Source organism: Scardinius erythrophthalmus (assembly GCF_964197995.2).
Source record: "Scardinius erythrophthalmus genome assembly, chromosome: 11".
NCBI classification, from domain to species: domain Eukaryota; kingdom Metazoa; phylum Chordata; class Actinopteri; order Cypriniformes; family Leuciscidae; genus Scardinius; species Scardinius erythrophthalmus.
Window position 1 is genome coordinate 5,597,097 of NC_138231.1, and position 20,096 is coordinate 5,617,192.

A 20,096-nucleotide genomic window follows, 5' to 3' on the forward strand; every position below is an offset into this window, starting at 1 on the left:
GCGTTATGCATGTTACTTGTAATGCATTACCCCCAACACTGATCATTTCAGATGAGATTGAAAAAACGTATCGCTAGGTTTTCTCAGAGGAGGGCTATGATAGAAATGTGCATGTCCATCTTGAACATAATCAGAATTATCAGCTAATAAGGGTAAATCTCCATACTCTGGTGCACTGGAGGGAGCATCTGAGTGGTTTCCACAGTTGTACCTTGACAGGCTGTAGAAAATTCTGATGGAATCACGTCCTCATGTTCTGATATCAAAGATACACGAAGTGCAACTTGTATGAAGTTGTATGAAGCCTTTGCAATATTTTGCATTTATATTTTTTGTATATATTTTATAGTTTTCACATGATTTGATATAATTGTATTGCTTAGTTTGTTAAATTCACATACTTTATCTGTTTGATTATTGTCTTATTTAATACAGTATATCTTCAGTTTAAACCATAACCGCATGCTGTCCACTCAAGTGGACATCTGAAAATCTCTTTGAAAAATTTGTAAAAAAATAAAATAAAAATCAATTCTTGTTTTTTCATGCCCTAAGAGCAATAAAAACACATAGGAAAAAAATCCTGACTGAGGTTATCATAATTCATGCATGAAAGGGTTAATGTGCATTCTCGTTACAAGTTTGGTAAGATGGTTGGCAAACCCAAACACAAATTCTGCCGACCGAGACACTGAAAACACCGGATGAGCATGAGCTGCTTGTGTGTAAAAGAACACAGTGCTTCGCTGCACTTTAAAACACGCAGCGCATATACAGTATATATTTAATTCATTTGATAATCACTACGATTTCATTTTTATTTCGATTAATTGTACAGCCCCAGGATTACATAGAATCCATGAGATTTGCTTGGAAAACTGGTTAAACTTAAACTAACTGGTTATCTGGACCCAGTCGGGTGGTTCAGACAGGTCTAGTTAATACATCACAGATTGATTGATTGATTGATTAATCTACTCTTGCTCGACATAGATCACAGGAAATAGACGACATGTTCACCAAGAGCATGAGAATGAGCCGATGGAACGTTCCAGGCTGTTTATGTGAGACATTAATGTGTAAAGCCGTAACTTGGCCCGAATACTGGCTATTAAAGTGGTAACACGCCACTGAAATGTGTTAACAGGCTGTTGAACATACGTTACGGGTGTTTTATTAGGGTTGTGTACATACAGCAATTCACAAATGTACACCGAGGAAATAAAGACGCCTACACAATGCAAATCAAGGCTTTGCGAAAGTCACTTTCTTATGCATCAGTTGAGTTTCATTAGCATGTCAGTGCCCTTAAACCTACAGGACGTCACCAAAAACATATAACGCTCATGAAAGCTGGAGCTATTTGAGCCTGTCATTCACAAAAAATCACGTGTGTATCCCCAGAAAACTAGGTTTGAGAGCGTTGTGTTTGTCTTAAGTTAATATTCAGTAATATTATTGATTTTCCTGCACTGACACTGTCGTATGAGAACAAAACTTAAACTGATTTGAGCTGCATGATGACATTATTGACTTAAATAAGAGCTGCTTTATAGCTGAATCAAATTTGTTTCATAATTGATGAAATTTGCATTGAACTTTTAAATGAACTATGATTATTGAACTGAACTGAATCAACACTGAACAACGACACTATTGTCCTTGTTAGAGCTGCTTTACAGCAGAATTTGATGAAGTTTGCATCACTGATTCTGTTATTTTCCTGTTTATTACCATGATGCTGCTTTGAAACAATCTGTATTGTGTAAAGCGCTATATAAACAAAGGTGACTTGACTTGTAGAGCGAAGGGGGCCGCCTGAGGGGCCGGCGGGGCGGGGACATCAGTCTGAGGAGACGACCCGTGCAGAGAGAGACCTTCCAGGCCGGAGATCCCTTTCACATCAGCCGCAGGGAGAAAGAGGAGTTGCTCGCTTTCTTGAGGAAAGAGAAGGTGAGAGAGACACGAAATAGCAAACTTCCCTACTATATAGTAGGCGATAAGCAGTGTGTGACAAAAGAAGTATGTCCGAATTCACAGTACTCATAAAAGAGCAGGCAAAAAGTACCCAGATGACCTACTACTTCCGGTGAGATTCTGATGTGTTGATATGATGGACACTTTACTATCCCATGAGGCAACAGGAGAGGATTTGTGAATGGCAGTGAAGTGACGCAACTGACGCTGGAAGGTCACATGATAAGGAAAACATGGCGAATGTAGTACGTCCGGATTACATTCATACTATATAGAACAAGCTGTTTTAGTTATTACTTGAGTGCTTACTCGAGAGAGTGTGCAATTTCGGACGCAACCAATCAGACTGATTGTCAATACAGTACAGTAATGTACAGTCTATCAACATCATTCATGGTGGAAAAGTCATTTACGGATAAATAAGATTGACTCGTATTTTGCTTACACTGTTAAACTGTACCTTACTCAAGTAATGGATGAGTTTAGGTTGCTCCGGGTTAGCGAGTAATGTATGAGTAGTGAGTAACTTGTGAGTAATGTCGGCATGAAATGGAAATGCATTTTTTTCCTAATTCCTATTTTCTAAATGCATGTTATAGATCTTATTGTGGGCGTTTCATCTTGTGCATACGTTTCTTTCTCTTTTTTTTTTTGTCCTTTATTTAATTTTTAATCGAAATATCATAACTCGATCTTCCAGTTAAATGTCAGACGTCTCTTGACATGACACATGCAGGACTTCTTTAATCATTTAGTCTGCATAAACCCACTCCTTTCTTACCATCCACTGCATTATCTTTCTTCTTCGATGATCTGTTTCACTTGAGTGTACGTCACAATACGTAAGAAAAGATCTGTTACTACTTTATATACATATATCAATATACATTATATTGTGACTTTAATGTAGTGTGTAATGTACGTTTTTTGCCCAAGGTTTTGGGCACCAGCAACGAGTCAAAAATGGACATTATTCCACAAATGCTGTCGAACTTAAAGGGGACCTATTATGCCCCTTTTCACAAGATGTAAAATAAGTCTCTGATGTCCCCAGAGTGTGTATGCGAAGTTTTAGCTCAAAGTACCCAACAGAATTTTATTTACAGCACGTTTAAATCATCATTTTTTGGGTCTGTGAAAAACGCACTGTTTTAGTGCTTCTCCTTTAATGCTAATGAGCTGCTGGTTCACGGCACAGGGGGCGGAGCCTAAGCAGCCGCGATCAGAGCCAGAACAGGGAAGATGATAATAATAAAACAGACAGTCACAGTAATGGTGTTCATTTCGACCAGGAAAATGCCTACAGAGTCAGAGAATATATGCTGTATGGAGTTGGAACAGGTAAAGTTTAGTTTAATTACGATTATAACCTATTTGGCATTGCTTGTATACACTATTAATGCAAGCCTGCTTTAGGACTCCGTCTGGCGATCTGAATTTTCTGAATGACACAAAATATACTGATGAGTTTAATAAAGTTTACTTTGTCACACAAAAGATGAAGCATCAGTTTTTCTTCAGAAAATCACTGTTAGAGCTGAGTAAACAGTATAAGAAGTGCATAAGTAACTTACATAAATTTCTGTAGAGTTGAGGGAGCATTTTCTTTGAAAACAAAATGAATCCAGCTCGTCTTCAGTGGCTGGCAGATTTCAAGAGTAAATAGAGAGAGCTATGTGAATGAATACATCCAGCTACAACACCTTCAACGCTTGGGAGATGCTTCGACGCTTCTCGTGAGTGCATTGCTGCAGCAATGGCTGATGTGTACAACTCGCAGTGAACTCGATCAGGGCGGGTCTAAGTTATAATGGTATGTCAGTCAACACTCGGGGGCGGGGCCTGTGGCTTTAGTGATGTCACTAAAGCCACATTCTGAAAACAGGTCGTTTGGAGAGACTGCTTATGATGTATGGGGATTAGAAATAAAGGAGTGAGTGGATTTTTATCACTGTAGGGTGGTTGTGTACACACACTGCCAACACACATGTGGCATAAGTCCAAACACCATACAAAAGTGAATTTTGCATAATAGGTCCCCTTTAAAGGGATAGTTCACCCTAAAATTAAAATTAAGTCATCATTTCCCTTCAGTCATGCCCTTTCTATTATGGACCATGAAAGACATGAAGTCTCGCTCCATATAATGTCCATAAAATTTTTTTTCCGAAAAACATAAAAGTATCACAGAATAGTCCCATGCGACACGTGCCGTTTATTCCAAGTGTTCTTAAATAAGACAATAATCAAACAGATAAAGTATGTGAATTTAACAAACTAAGCAATATAATTATATCAAATTATGTGAAAACTATAAAATATATACAAAAAATATAAATGCAAAATATTGCAAAGGCTTCATACAACTTCATACAAGTTGCACTTCACGTATCTTTGATATCTGGGTATACGATAGGGTTTTGTGAAAAACAAATGGAAATGTAATGTATTTTTTTAACAAAATTCTTGACTTTGGCCGACATGCTCGTTCGTGAGACTCTATTAGCGCCGCAGTTCACTCCGTTCTCGTCCAGAACAAGCACAAAATGTGAAAAATCAAGATTAACAAAAACACGACATGAAATACAATACCTAGAAATCCCAAAAAACTATCCGTGTACTTTCCTCACTTAGTCAAATATCACCGGACCGGAACTACGTTTGTCTGATCAGTTGACAGGTGTGAATGTGAAAACAGATATATATCACCTCAGAGAAGAAGGTACATGAGTTGTATTTCATGTTGCTAATTCTAATTCTAATTCTTTTGTGGTCCATAAAAGAAAGACGGCCATATGACATCAAAACAACACTAGGGGTGATTAAGTGATGACTTATTTTAGGGTGAACTATCCCTTTAACTTGTTTTGAACACGGAACATTCCTTTAGAGACACAGAGGGAAAGTTTTGAATCGCTGCTGTTGAAGGTTGAGATGAGTTGAGTTAAAGATGAATGGAACACTCACATCCTTACGCCTAAGGTGCCGAATGATACAAATGAGTGTGTTTGTGAGAAATGGAAAACAATTAGTAAACAGATCCGAAACTCTTGAGTTAAATGCATTCTGTTCTGTTCTGTTCTGTTGTGTGTGTTTTGTCCAGTGAAGTAAGTGGAAAGTGAACATCAATGGAAAGTCAGTTGGGTTGGGTTGGGTTTGCTAAAACAGTGTGTGTGTGTGTGTGTGTGTGTGTGTGTGTGTGTGTGTGTGTGTGTGTGTGTGTGTGTGTGTGTGTGTGTGTGTGTGTGTGTGTGTGTGTGAGCGAGTGTGAGCGAGTGTTTGTAGTAGTAGAGTGCTTGGCCACATTGTGAGGCCCTGTTTCCTGTAGAGGTGTGTGCTGTGAAAGTGTGTCGAACAGTGCAAACTCAAACCAGCTCTGAAGTGTCTGTGTTAAAGGGTAACTCTCACCAAAATTTAACCTTGGCTCTTTTTGTTAATCTACCCGAGTCAAACTACTCGACTACTAGATCGACTACTTTTGACTGACAAAAGTCCAGCCACCGGAAACACTAACTGATAAAGTGAGTCATTCAAAACCTTTCTTTTTAGTAAACTCTGTGTACACAAACAATGTTCTCAATGCTGGAGTTCATGTGTAGAGCCTCTGGTGATACTGAGAGCACAGTTTCATGTTGTGTCGAGCCTTCTTAGTGTTTTAAAAATAGTGATTTTGATGCTATCATAGAAGTGCCCCAAGCACTCCCATTCAAAAGGCATTTTGACCGAAAACGAAAATAAGGTCAAACTTAAAAGTGCCGTTTCCATTCTAATTATGCTTTTACATGAAAGTGCGCCTCAGGTAGATTAACAGAAAGAGCCTAGGTTCAATTTTGGCAAGAGTTACCCTTTAATGATATATATTTTATTCCTGTGCCTTTTTTTTTGTTTACCATATACTTCCCATTCAAATAAGTCTCTCAAACATGTAAGTAGTATGTTTTATATCGTTTTTTGCATTTTGACAGGAATGGTTTATAATATATATATATATATATATATATATATATATATATATATATATATATATATATATATATATATATATATATATATATATATATATATATATATATATATAATATTTATTCAAACATAATTATCAGTTATCTCACTAACAAACCAAATCCGTCATGTTTACACCAGTCTTGGTGAAGTCTTGACCAACCACAGTTCGCTTTGTAGCTTTTTACACTACCGGTCAAAAGTTTGGGGTCAGTAAGATTTTCTTTTTTATAAGAAATTAATTATTTTATTCAGCAAGGATGCATTACATTGATCAAAAGTGACAGTAAAGACTTTTACAATGTAACAAAAGATTTTTATTTCAAATAAATGCTGTATTTATCAAAAATCCTGGAAGAAAAAAAATGTATTTCCGTTTCCACTGAAATATTAAGCAGCACAACTGTTTTCAACATTGATGATGATAATAAGACATGTTATGATAAATCATCATATTAGAATAATGTCTGGAGGATCATGTGACACTGAAGACTGGAGTAATGATGCTGAAAATTCAGCTTTGCATCACAGGAATAAATTACATTTAAATATATTCAAATAGTTAAATATTTTTACCATTTATTTTACTGCATTTTTTAGCAAATAAATGCAACCTTTTTCGGTAGTCTGTTTCATTCTAGTTCTAGTACCTAGTTTATTCGCTACTAAGTGCCTCAGAGAAATAAACCTGGCAAACTTTGGCAAATCCAGCAACTAGTTCTTCCTCAAAAGCGCTGGTTTTATCTTAACTTTGTAAACACGGCTTTGTCTCCTGTCAGACTGATGAAAACCGGTGCACCTTGACTCCTTGCATAAAAGCCGACCAATCAGATTTTTGTGTTCAATATGCATCAAACAGACTCTGGGTGGCCCTTTAGTACGCCGTAAGACTGAAACTAGTCTAACCCGTCTATATGACAATAATTCTGCTCTCTAAGTATTTGTATTCAGGATTTCACTCCACAGATTTACTTTGAATCATAAATGAACACCCTTGTGTGAAATATTTCGCCTAATATAATCATCTTTTCAGCTACCAATTAGAGCATATTGCTCTTAGCTCTGTTTTAACCATGTTATACGCACCTGGTAATGGGTGATGTTAGTTATAATGCTCAAAACAACCCTAGGAACTAGATAAGAACGATTGTCCGAATAAGTGTTTTGTGTCATGAAGTATTAAAGTGTGTGTTTATCCGTGTCCTCGGCTCACCCAGCGAGGGCTGTTTCTCTCGGGTCGGGGAGACTCCTCCCACTGCAGCCTCTGGATCTCATCAAACACTGGCGCAGCTTCAACAAGACCTGATTACAAACATGTGTGTGTTTCAGAGAATCGCACATGGTGTGTGAAGCGGTTTAGTTTATGTAGACACTATAAAGAATAATGTAATTACTTGCAAAAGTGTTTTTCATTTGTTTTCTTAAAGAGTTTCCTTTCTCAGTGTGTGTGTGTGTGTGTGTGTGTGTTTGTCTCTTTCATTAACAAGGGTCATAAATCGTGGCTTAATTGAACCTTCCCGTCTTTCTCAGCACCAATGACAGTCGAAACGTGAAATTCCTTGCAGCGAAGGAATCACACACTATCAAATCTAAACCTGCACAAACACCCTCTCTCTTTTCTCTCTTTTTGTCTGGTCTGCGCTTCGCTCTCGTTCAGGTTTTGTGACGGACGCCCTCCTGGCCGATATTTGCAAACCCTCTGTGACCAATCAGCATGGAGTCACGTGACCCACGATTCCCAAACAAAGACATTGTGTGTGTGTGTGTGTGTGTGTGTGTGTCTCCCCCCCTTTTCTGTTTTAAAAGTGTCTTTTTGCCTGCATACACACTACACACATGAACACACACACAGCTACCTGAGAGGGACTGACGATCAGACACAGCAGCGTGTGTGGGTACGTGTGCACTGTGTGGAAAAGACACATTTACTGATGTGGGTGTGTGTTTTGCAGAGGATGAAGGCAGAAAATGCTGACATGGCTGTTTGCATGAGTGTGTGTGTGCGCATGTGTGTCGCTTTAAACCAGACACAAGTACTGTAGCTCTGTAGTTTTATAAAGACAGGCCAGCTTACTGCTTCCTGCAGTGCACACTGTGCACTGTATACTATACACAGCAAATTAGTGATCAACATTTTAAGTTGTTATATGCTAAATAATGACCATGTTTTTTGTGCATGGAACTACATAGTTATTTTGCATTTTTAATGTAATTTTGTTTTAAAAACTCTTGTTTTGATGGTGATCAAATAAGTCAAATATGTTAAAAATCACAGAAAAGGAATACCAAGTCAAATGCATTGCATTGTGGGATATAGTGTAGTATCTTTGGCAGGTGTAGTTGGTTATTTGTGTATTCCATGCAACAACAAAAAAGCACACTGCATACTTAAGAAATGGTACTAGTAGTATGCTTTTGTGAACATAGAGTAAAAGATTAGCCATTAGAGTGAAATATAGATCTGTCTATGCTTTTTTCTTGCTTTTTTTTACTCTTCCGTATGTTTGAGTTACAAACTGATGCGTTTTCTTGCTTTTTTTTTTTGAATGGCATTGATGGTCACTTTGAACTGAAAGGAATTTCACTAAATTCTTACACCATTATGCGACAAAGTAGAGTTCCTCAAACTGTGGTAAATGCAGGGGGTTCATGAGTTGATGAAAAGCTAATAATTAAATCATAAAAATTAAATATAGATATAGAAAGATAGATATATAGATGTAAACTGTGTATATACAGTATATATAAGATAAAAACAATCAAAATAGTTTTTTTCCCCTGCATGTTATGCGACTTTCTGCTTTCAGTGATTAACTGATTTCAGAGAACAATGAAAATGCTGATGTGTTGTTAAATTATTTTATAGAAATTTTATTTAGAAACAAAACACGAACAAATTCCTATCTGTGAAATGAGATACTAGTAACACTTCCACTTCAGCTGGCTGAAAACACTTTGGTGGACACATGGCCTAAAGAAAGAGAGTGATTGGGGATAACACATATAAAATGTTGGCTTTACAAGAATTCTATTTGTTAACACTGTCAACACAGTAAAAAATGTAGAAAAATAGGCTAAATTAAATACGACATTTAACACTCAAAATTATAAGCCAAAAATAGTTGGCTCACTAACTATACTGATAAAAAAAAAAATAATATTTATCCTCCCATTCAAAGTGTACCTGTATTAGGGTTAAATTCACAAATATTTCACAATATTACTGTTATGTAACTGTTATATAACAATATAACTGTATTTTTGATCAAATAAATGCAGTCTTGCTGAGCAGAAGAGACTTCTTTTCAAACCATGACAAAATATTGTCAATCCCAAACTGTGTTTGATAAAGTGTCTAAATGCTTTACCAACAGGAGTGACGTTTGTATAGAAATGAGCCTGAGAGACTTTAGGGTCACGGTGAGGATGGGGTCAGAGGTCGTCCACGCCTGGGTCATGATCATAAAGCTCTCAGCCCTTGAAACTTGTCGTAAAGCCAAGGGTCGTCACAGAGTCCGAGGGGTCAGAGGGCGTGTTCGGGTCATAGTGGGAGACGTTCACATACTTTTCGTGAGAAGCTTGCTAAAGATTTCCTCTTGTAGGCACAAAGAAAGACTTGCCATTTATAGAGTGCCAATGAAGTGTTTTTAGGAAGCTTGCGTACTGTGGGCTGCAGCAGGAAATTAGGTAATCTGTTAAGACCGCATTTCCCAGGGTGCACTGGGCCGTTTGCCAGGGACTGCTGGGTAACCACCAACACAACCACTATAACGTCATGGAGACACGACTGGAAGAGGCCAGGCAATCTGCCTCAGATAGTTGCTCTCTTCCAGAACCTGGTGAGCTGCCTACCTAGGGAGTATTTTAAGACATCATTGGTGCGTTTGATTGGAATAAAGGCCGTTCCAAAAGGTAGGCGGCAACGTTATGCTGCCTTCTGAAATTTTGGCCAAATTCGAATGCAGCATCGCCGTATATTTATCACGAGTGATGCGATCCCAGAATGCATTGCTCTGTGAAAAATTCTGATAAAAAACTAAAAACAAATAGATTATTTTAACCAAAATTTGTGTTTGTGCATCATAATTATGTGTTATGTTTCCAGCATGCGAAGATCAAACTCTCTTGTAACAGACATGAGGAGGAGACAGAACAATCGCATAAAAATGAATGAGAGAAATCATAATGCTCATGACAGCCGTAGCAATCGTTAAAAGAGCAAATCGTCTTGCGACCTGTTTTGTTTTGGTGTACAAAAACCTCCAGCTAATGTTTTTAAGGTGAATGATTTGTAATAAAGAAGTAAAATATTTATAATCTGATTTGAATACACTACAAAAAAAGTCTCTTCTGCTCACCAAAGCTGCATTTATTTGATCAAAAATACAATAAACATTGAGAAATATTACAATTTAAAAGAACTGTTTTCAATTGAATATATAGTGAACTGTGATCTGTGTCTTCAGTGTCACATGATCCTTCAGAAATCATTCTAATATGCTGATTTGACGCATTTCTGATCATTATCAATATTGAATTTGGGCTGCTTAATATTTTTGAGAAAACCATAATGCATTTTTTTGCATTTTTTGCAACATTATAAATGTTATTATTTTCATTTGTGATCAATTTAATGCATTCTTGCAGAGTAAAAGTATTCATTTCTTTCCAAAAAAAGCAAGGCCGCTCACTTGGGTTTGACCTAGTGTGTGTGTGTGTGTGTGTGTTCATGTTCTTGAACTTGAATTTGTAAATCTAATTATAATTCTGTAATCAGCAGCACTTCCAGAATACACACACATCTCACAAGAGTACAGATGAGAACAACATGACACACATTTGCATATGTGATGATTATTTGTTTTTCTGATCAGATCGCCAAACTATATGCATCATGTTTAAACCTTTATTTAATGCTGAGCGTCTGAGATGGATGTTTATACCAGGTCCATCTTCTGCTTCCATCCCTCGCGTGGAAAAAACTGTTGGACTGCACTTCTATAGAGTTTATGTGTCTCCATTGACCCGTCAAACAGGCCTGTCTTTCTGTATTTTAGTGTCTCTGTTTCGGTGCGATTAGCTGCTCTGTGGTTGGCCGTTTAGCGGGGTTAAAGGTCAAATGAGGCGCTTATGACCTTCCTGCAAAAGTTTACACAAGAGGAACCAACAGCTGCTCAAAGGAATCAAAGTTTCACTCTCACATACGGTAGTTGAAAAAGAAGCCTAAGCATCGAGAACGAAACTTTTTATTTTTGTCAGGATGCTCAAACGAACAGAGCAATGTTTTGAATAGACTTTTCAGCGAAACTTAGATATAAATGGTTTACTTAAAGTAATTTATTTGGGATATGAGGAAAGTATTTTAACATTTGACAATGAAAAATGGCTAGGGGAAACCGTTATTAGAGATCTCATTTGTAATTTTCCTTTCCTGAGTCAGTGGTGCTGGATCTATAATGTTGTTTTCGAAGTCATGGGAATCTTGTTGACATCCTCAGAATGATTAGAATCTGTGTGCCTCCTGCCAAACCCACAGCGTTTCTAATACGCACGAAATTATTCTTGACTAGACATACACAGAGGGGTGTTTGATATCGACAAAAAAATCTATATTTTCTGGGATTTTCTATGTATCCATCATCTTTTGTGTCAAATTCTTACGTTTAAGACACAATAGGGCTATTACCATCAAATGAAATCATTATCAACAAAATACATCTTTGCAATGCAGAGGAGAAACACAAGCTGCATCTGAAGTGGCATTTAGATGCATTTACACAGACTGTTTAATGCAGCATAGAGGGACATGCATGCATTTAACCTGCAGTTACAAATGCATAAATAATGGTTTCATGTTTTAATCATAAAATGTTGAATATTGATATTTTGGAAGTATTTTTATAAGATATTTTAAATGTGAAATTAAAACCGCCAGTAGGTGGCAGCAAGTTACTGTTATTGAGTGAGTCATTGAGCATCAACCGATTCATTCAAACACCTGATTCATTAAAAAATAAAATAAACCTGATTCATTCAGGAATGAAGCATTTGACTGTCTTAATGAGTGAGTCATTGAATCATTCACTCAAACGATTTGTTCATTCAGTAGTGAAACAGTCCTGTGGCTTTTAGTTTGTTTGGAACTATTTTCGATGGCAAAATTTTAGTACTCAATATTGAGTCTAAAATGTAAATTACTAAATATTACCTTCATGAATATTAACTTCATGTTTATTGATCTGTTGTATAAAATCTATATCACATTTGTAATCATGCTGATATTCGGAGATAAAATGGCACTCTTTGTGTGAAATTGATTAACTATATTAAATGACATACAGAGTTACCTTTCCCTCATCTTGGATATTTGGGGGCTTTTTAAAATGCATTTTAATAGACTATATCACGCAGTGAAAGCATGCACTCTAAAAGCACAACTAGTCTTTTGTAAAGGATCATGTGACACTGAAGACTGGAGGAATGATGCTGAAAGTTCAGCTTTGATCACAGGAATAAATTACATTTTAAAATATATTCAAAGAGAAAACAGTTATTTTACTATATTTCACACTGTATTTTTAATAATGCAGCCTTGGTGAGCAGAAAACCACTTTAAAAAACATTACATTTTACTGACCCACACTTTTGAATGGCAGTGTAACTCGACATGGTTTTGCAATAAAAGACTATAGAAACAAAGATTATGAAGATGCATATTTACTCAGAGTCATCATGCAAGTGAACTGAAGTGTAAATGAAGTGATTCTATGAACAGTCTAAACTGTTGGATTTCTACAGTCAGTGTAAACAAGCATTTATTTTCAGGATGCCAGTAATGCTGGAGTCTAATACACACACACAGAGACATCTTGTCTCCTGTTAGCTGAGAGTTTGTCCTCACATGACTGTAAAAACCTGTAGGCTACATTTCCACAGTGATTTCAGATCAGTATTTACTGCAACACACACACACATACAATCAAGTGTGTTGTCTTGCTAGCAAAAGAAGTTTACATAAAAACGTGTCTGCTTTTCATTTGCAAGCAATACGAGTAAAAATCATTTGTGTCTGTATTACACCTTGTTTTGACCGCATGTGTTTGTTGTTTCCGTGTCTTTAAGGAGGAGAAGACCCACCCGCTGACCACCATGAGTGACACGATGGACGACCAATCAGCAGTGAGTTCTCAGAAGGAGGAGGAGGAGCCAGTCATCAACCTCCCATCCACACCCACACCTCAGCAGCAGCACACTGACCCCGCCTCCCCAACGGTTGCCATGACGCCTGAGCCGCCTCCTGTCGCCTGCGGCAACAAGGTGATGGCGAGATCCTCCGAGATGGATCTGGAGTACGAGGTGAATATCTGTGCTGAAAATAAGAGTCACTCTTCATTGCTTGTTTACAGCTCTTTGAATAGGGTACTGACTTGAATTGAAAAAAACAATGAAAGGTTTTTAGTTCAGTTTTATTAGATATGCAAGATAAACTGTTATCTGACATGAAATTAAATGTTAAAAACATTTATCAGGATCATTTTTGCATCTCAAGTTTTGGTTAAAAAGATGCTTTTTTTAGCGGTTTCTACGTTCATTTGGGAATTTATTGTGATTAATATAAATAAACAAACAGTACAAATATTATTATTACAGATTATATATTATTTTCTTTAATTTTTAGTATTATTGCAAATTATTTCTTAATTGGTTATATTTTTATTTATTAGTAATCCCAATAAAAAAGAGTCATATTTATAGTCATATTGAATGGGTCAGAAACACTGGGATCGTGGCTTATGAAAAAGTTACCATTAAAGGATTAGTTCACTTTGCTGATAGTTTACTCACCCCGATGTCATCCAAGATATCCATGTCTTTTTTTCTTCAGTCGAAAAGAAATTAAGGTTTTTGAGGGAAACATTCCAGGATTTTTCTACACAGAATGGACTTCAGTGTGTCCGCCGGCATTTTGACAGTCAAAAATAGTCGATCTCCGAATGCAACGTAACAGGGAGGAGAGTAAAGATGGAGGAGAGTAAAGATGGAGGAGAGTAAAGATGGAAAGCTCCTAAAGCTCAGTTCCATATAAATTCACGAATAATTTGTTGTTTTGTCGTTAGTGAAAATCAATATTGACCTTGTATTTGAAAAAGGATCCTCATATAAGAGGCAATACTAAAATTCAGAGTCAGTTTATTCGCGTTCGGAGATCGACTATTTTTGACTGTCAAAATGCCGGCGGACACAGAGACAGTGAGTTGTTCAAAACCTTTCTTTTTAGTAAACTCTGTGTACACAAACAATGTCCTCAATGCTGGAGTTCATGTGTAGAGTAGAGGTCTTCACGGGTCCAAAAATTCGTGCCCGAACCCGAAAGAGACCCGTAATGTGCTAAACCGAACCGACCCGGACCCGTCTATTATTTCAAAAGCTGGACCCGGACCCGTGCAGATCCGAGAAATGCCTAACTGGACCCGACCCGGACCCGTCTATTATTTGAAAGCTGGACCCGAAACCGACGGGAAGACACAGACCCGACTGGACCCGATTGTCACATATTCCACCTTAAACTGCTATTACAAGTCAATAAACCTGTTGCGAAAAATACAACTTTTTGTCTTACCTAATTTAAGCCGTGGTAGCTTAGTAGTCTCCTCTCCCTTCCTTGTAACGTTACCTGACTGGCTGTGATCATGCATTACAATCCTCCGACAAGAAAGTTATTCATGTTATTCCTCTCGTTATTCCAAGTCCAAGCTTAAAGAGCAACTTGCAGGTAAAAAAAAAATCTAAATGAATATATAACCGTGTATGAAAATACCATATGAAAAGATAATGCAGGATTTAAAATGTTTTAAAACGACATAATGACACCAATTTAGTAGATAAAGTGAGCGTTTCTTTGACTGCTCGTACAAGCCGCTTTTTTTTCAACATCGCGTCATTTTACGTCACACGAGGGAGACGTGTGCTGTGCTCTGCCGCAGCTCAGTGCAGAGTAGGTTGGTATTCAGTAAGAGCGGTCGTGAGACAGTGTGTTTTCAGTAGTTTTTGTATTTCAACAGTGGTGGACGAAGTACACATACCATGTACTTGAGTAAAAGTAAAGATACTCAAGGTAAAATATTACTCAAGTAAAAGTAGAAGTGCTGCCTTTAAACATTCACTTGAGTAAAAGTACAAAAGTATTTGCCTTCAAATGTACTTAAGTATCCAAGTATTATGATTTTTTTATGGCTATAATGTCCTATTATAATTTTTGTCACAAGACTCTTGCTTAACTCAGTCTACGTGAAGACTCCAATGTCACTCTTGGCACATCAATCTATTAATAAAATGACATTAATTAGTCTCTATATATATTTATATTATATATATTTTTGAATTGAATACATTTTTTGTGTGTTTAATTTTGGACGGAAGGGGACTGTTCCCATAAGGTATAATACATTTACAGTATTTACTGTATATATTTTTCACGAGCATCTATGGTTATAATAGGCCTATTATAAACATCCTAATGTTATGATACATTCACATAAACCTGCACAATGCCATTAAATACACACACACACACATTTATACACATATATATATATATATATATATATATATATATATATATATATAATTTATTTATTTTTTTATTTTATTTTTTCTACGTTATGTGAGCAGCCTATTTCCTTCCAAAATTAAACACCAAAACGTATTAATGCAGTGTTTCTGCTACTCCCCAGAAAAAAAAATGCTATTATATGCAAGTAATTTTAATGTCAACGTAATAAGCAATGCTCATTATGCGTCAATATTTACCGATAATTGCTGCAATAATAGTAATTATAATAAAATAATTAAAATAATTGCTCTGCCCCGCTTAAAATCATTGGCAACGCGATTTGTTTGTAACTATTGAGAGCTACACGAATCACGTGACCGCGCGGCGGCGAGATCACAGCGGCTGCACACTGCACAGACCATTCGGTGAATGATATTAAAATACTGCGAGATCGATTAGAGTGTACTAGTGTAGACGGCTCTGTATGCTTTTCAATCACTCTCGCGATGTCATAAACTGATCGGTCTGTGCAGCTCCGGTTCAAGTCGAACAAGCCTAGTGTGTCGCAACCTTATACTGTCTATGGTCGCAACTCTCATATTTAACAGCTCTGGTTCACGCAGAAAGCGCCAAGGCAAGTTCAAAACAAAGCACGCACGTTGTAGGCTAGTGATTTGTGGCTCGTTTGACCAGTTAAGTTTTTATCCACTCATAAATAAAAAGGAACGACTGATTTTGAAAATGTAGTAGAGTAAAAAGTAAGATATTTGACTTTGAAATGTAGTGGAGTTAAAGTAAAAGTCTTCCAAAATTGAAATACTCAAGTAAAGTACAGATACGCAAAAAAACTACTTAAGTACAGTAACGAATAACATTTACTTCGTTACTGTCCACCACTGTATTTCAATTTATCATCGTCATGGTAAATGTATGTGTTTGTGGAGCTTGCAAAAACTCCAGCCTGTCAGGACATCGAGTCCACCGGTTTCCTAACAGGAAAAAGGACGGTGCTATCTTTTGTGCCTGGGTGCGGGTTGTGCAGGTGAAGAGACGGGATTTCTCTTCCGCGTCGGCTTCGGAAAACGCGGTCGTGTGTAGCGTTCACTTCAGATCGGATGATTATCGTCCCGGCGATATGAAGGAGTTCAACATGGGATACCGAAGTAAGAACCGGGTGAGACTCAGAGCTAGTGCGGTTCCTTCAGTGTACGCATCTTCGGGTTCTCCCGCTGGATGTAGGCGCGAGCACAACATCAACTGGCAAACGCAATGTAAGCGGAACGAAACTGAGCTAACAGTTACTCGTTATTGTGTTTGTGTGGACCGTTTATCAGTTTGGACCAGTGCAGCGCGAGCCTGATCAAGCAACACTAGCCTAACTGCGAGGTAAATAAAGAGTTCGCCACTGAAGTAATAACATCGCTGCGAGATCTAGTGAGAAATATTCACATTTCTCCGTTATTAACGAATCAAACAGCGCTGACGTGAAAACCAGGAATAAACATTGTGCAATGAATGAACGAACTATCCAGTGTCCACAGATCAGCAACATTCACCATGGCTTTACTGTAGTAACACTAACTGCAACCATGGAAGTTTGGCATTTTCCACTAAGGCCCAGTATGCATCCACCTCCCTGTAACACTGACTTTCCTCAGCTGTAAACATTGCCTCGCATTTCCCACACAAGCACCTATGGAACAAAAAATGTATCATGAATAAATATCTCTCTGTCTCTCCATGAGAAACTGCTAAGTTATATCACGTAACGTTAGTCTGGGCGGATATTAATGAGCATGACAAACGCCTGATCAAAGCTTAGTTTCTGTTATTGTAAGTTCCAATATGTTCTGTCTAACATTAATCCTGGCCTGTCCCTGCTCTCTTGGCAGCCTAGCAGGCTCATAATTGTATGGCTGTGGTCCGTAAACAATTTCCTCAGCGTCCGAAATGTCATTGCAATCCATATTTCCCTGTTGTGTGAATCGACCGCTCTCCCTCGTGCTACGTCACGACTCTCGCCCGTCACGCCCATTTTCAGATGCGGAAGTAAAATTTTCTCACAAAAACGACTCCAGAAGCCACTGTAGCATATTTATAATTTTTATAAATCTAGAAAATCTAGTTCCTACATTATTTTTCTATACATTGACTTGTTGGGTCTTCTAACCTGCAAGTTGCTCTTTAATCCACTCATTATTTCAGCTTCAAAAGTCCACTTGATGTCACGGTGACGGATGACAAATGCAACTTTGCACATGTAACGTTAACTTACATTCTGACTCGAGTTAACTCGCATAATAACTTTGACTGTTTGCCCTTTTGAACTAACGTTATAATAACGATTGCTCGTTCAGTGCCATGGCCGCTGACGTTATTTATTTGCTATCATCTCTGTGCTCTCTGCTCTGCATCGAGTCCTAATCTGACCACTAAAACTTTAAGATTAAACAAGACGGTTAATTTATATTGTAAAATCTAAAGCGCGGTTTGGCGGTCCCTCACTGAAGCTCTGGTAACTGGTTGCCATAGAAACATGACACGCGCTTGAGACTGCACATGCACGCTAGCTGGATCAACCTAAAATATGCTTTTTAACGCAATTTATTTTGAGTGTCCTAATTTTACAAGTTGCAAGTTACAAAAAAAACACAAGCAGTGTCTAATCACGACCGGGTTTTCTCCGAGTCTGATCTAATGACTCCGATCGCACGGGTATTACACACAATGTTAAACAGACCCGGGACCCGAAGTAATAAATTCGGACCCGACCCGGGACCCGTACGGGTTCGGGTCTATATTTTAAATGATCAGCCGGGTCCGGGTCGGGTCCGAATTTATTATTTCGGGTCCCGGGTCTGTTTAACATTGTGTGTAATACCCGTGCGATCGGAGTCATTAGATCAGACTCAACCGGGACCGGGTCAACGGGTCTCGGGTTCACTGTGTAGACCTCTAGTGTAGAGCCTCTGGTGATACTGAGAGCAAAGTTTCATGTTGTGTCGAGCCTTCTTAGTGTTTTAAAAATAGCGATTTTTGATGCTATCATAGAAGTGCCCCAAGCACTCCCATTCAAAAGGCAATTTGACCGAAAACGAAAATACGGTCAAACTTAAAAGTGGCGTTTCCATTCCAATTATGCTTTTAAACAAAAGTTCGCCTCGGGGTAAATTAACAAAAAGACCCTAGGTTGCATTTTTGCGAGAGTCACCCTTTAAACTGAAGCTGATGTTTCTCAGGACGGCCGTGGGTTCGGGATCGGAGAGCTCATCTGGGGAAAGTTACGGGGATTCTCCTGGTGGCCCGGGCGGATCGTGTCATGGTGGATGACGAGTCGCAGTCGGGCCGCTGAAGGAACCCGCTGGGTCATGTGGTTTGGAGATGGCAAATTCTCAGTGGTGAGTCAGTCGCCCAATCAGGATCCTTCATGAGTGCTGATAACACACATTAGAGTGAACATCCCTCCCTCTCTCAGGTGTGTGTGGAAAAGCTGTTGCCCTTGAGTACATTTTGCACATCTTATCATCAGCCCACCTACAACAAACAGCCCATGTACAGAAAAGCCATCTATGAAGTTTTACAGGCAAGTCATGATATTTATTGCTCTGGTCAACTGATAGTGACACTGATGTCTTTGACTAAACTAGATCTTGCACATGTAGTTTTCATGGATGTTAATAGGCGGATAGACCAGCATGTGTGTATTTTCTCATGCTGTTTGTGTGGATCTGCACAGACGGCGAGTACGCGTGCAGGAAAACTGTTCCCTGTGTGTGTGTCCGCGGACGACTCGGACTCGGGGAAGAGTGTAGAACTGCAGACTCGGCAGATGATTGAATGGGCCAGCGCTGGGTTCCTCCCCTCCGGGGCCAAAGGCCTGGAGCCGCCACCAGGTACCAGCTCATTTCATTTATAGTTTATTATTGTTTATTGTTTATTATAATAATTTATTACTACTACAAACATTATTATATAAGTTATACATATCAATATAATTATGATTGTATTTTTTTAATCAATGACATTTATTTTATTTGTATGAATTTATTATTGATTTTATTTAGGGCTCTCAATAGATTTAAAAAAAAATTAATATTTATTGCGATTACTCCGCACCGTTTTTGTGCGATCAATCGCACACTTATCGTGGAGTTAAGCATGCACCATTTATCAAATATTATGATATAAGTTATACATATCAATATAATGTAATTTATTTTAATCTTTGTTATTATTATTATTATTTTTTTTATTAATGGCATTTATTTAATTTTTATTAATTTATTATTGTTTATATTATTTATACAATTTTATTTAGGGCTGTCAATAGAAAAAACAAATTAATTGCAATTACTCACCGTTTTTGTGCGATTAAACGCTTAAGCATACACCATTTATCTTTAAACTAATCTAATCTAACTGATATAAATTATGTTAATGACGCAATTTCACACGATTCAGTCATTTATTTGCATTCAATAATTTGAAAGCGTTAAGGATTTTTAATTGCATGCGTTAACGTTGAAAGCCCTAATTTTATTATATTGATTGTATATTTTTTATT

At 37.7% G+C, this 20,096-nt stretch overlaps 1 protein-coding gene across 6 annotated transcripts in view; it reads left to right on the forward strand.

Annotated features, from left to right (window-relative positions):
- The window catches only part of dnmt3aa (DNA (cytosine-5-)-methyltransferase 3 alpha a), a 56,717-nt gene that overhangs the window by 26,526 nt on the left and 10,095 nt on the right, over positions 1–20,096 (forward strand). For 5 of the 6 annotated variants that reach the window (XM_081379142.1, XM_081379139.1, XM_081379140.1 and 2 more), the window contains 5 exons: positions 1,804–1,953; positions 13,102–13,335; positions 18,772–18,930; positions 19,008–19,115; positions 19,269–19,425. In XM_081379142.1, coding sequence (XP_081235268.1) covers positions 1,804–1,953; positions 13,102–13,335; positions 18,772–18,930; positions 19,008–19,115; positions 19,269–19,425 — 808 coding nt within the window. The remainder of the gene's footprint in view (positions 1–1,803; positions 1,954–13,101; positions 13,336–18,771; positions 18,931–19,007; positions 19,116–19,268; positions 19,426–20,096) is intronic. The other variant, XM_081379141.1, reaches the window with a different exon arrangement.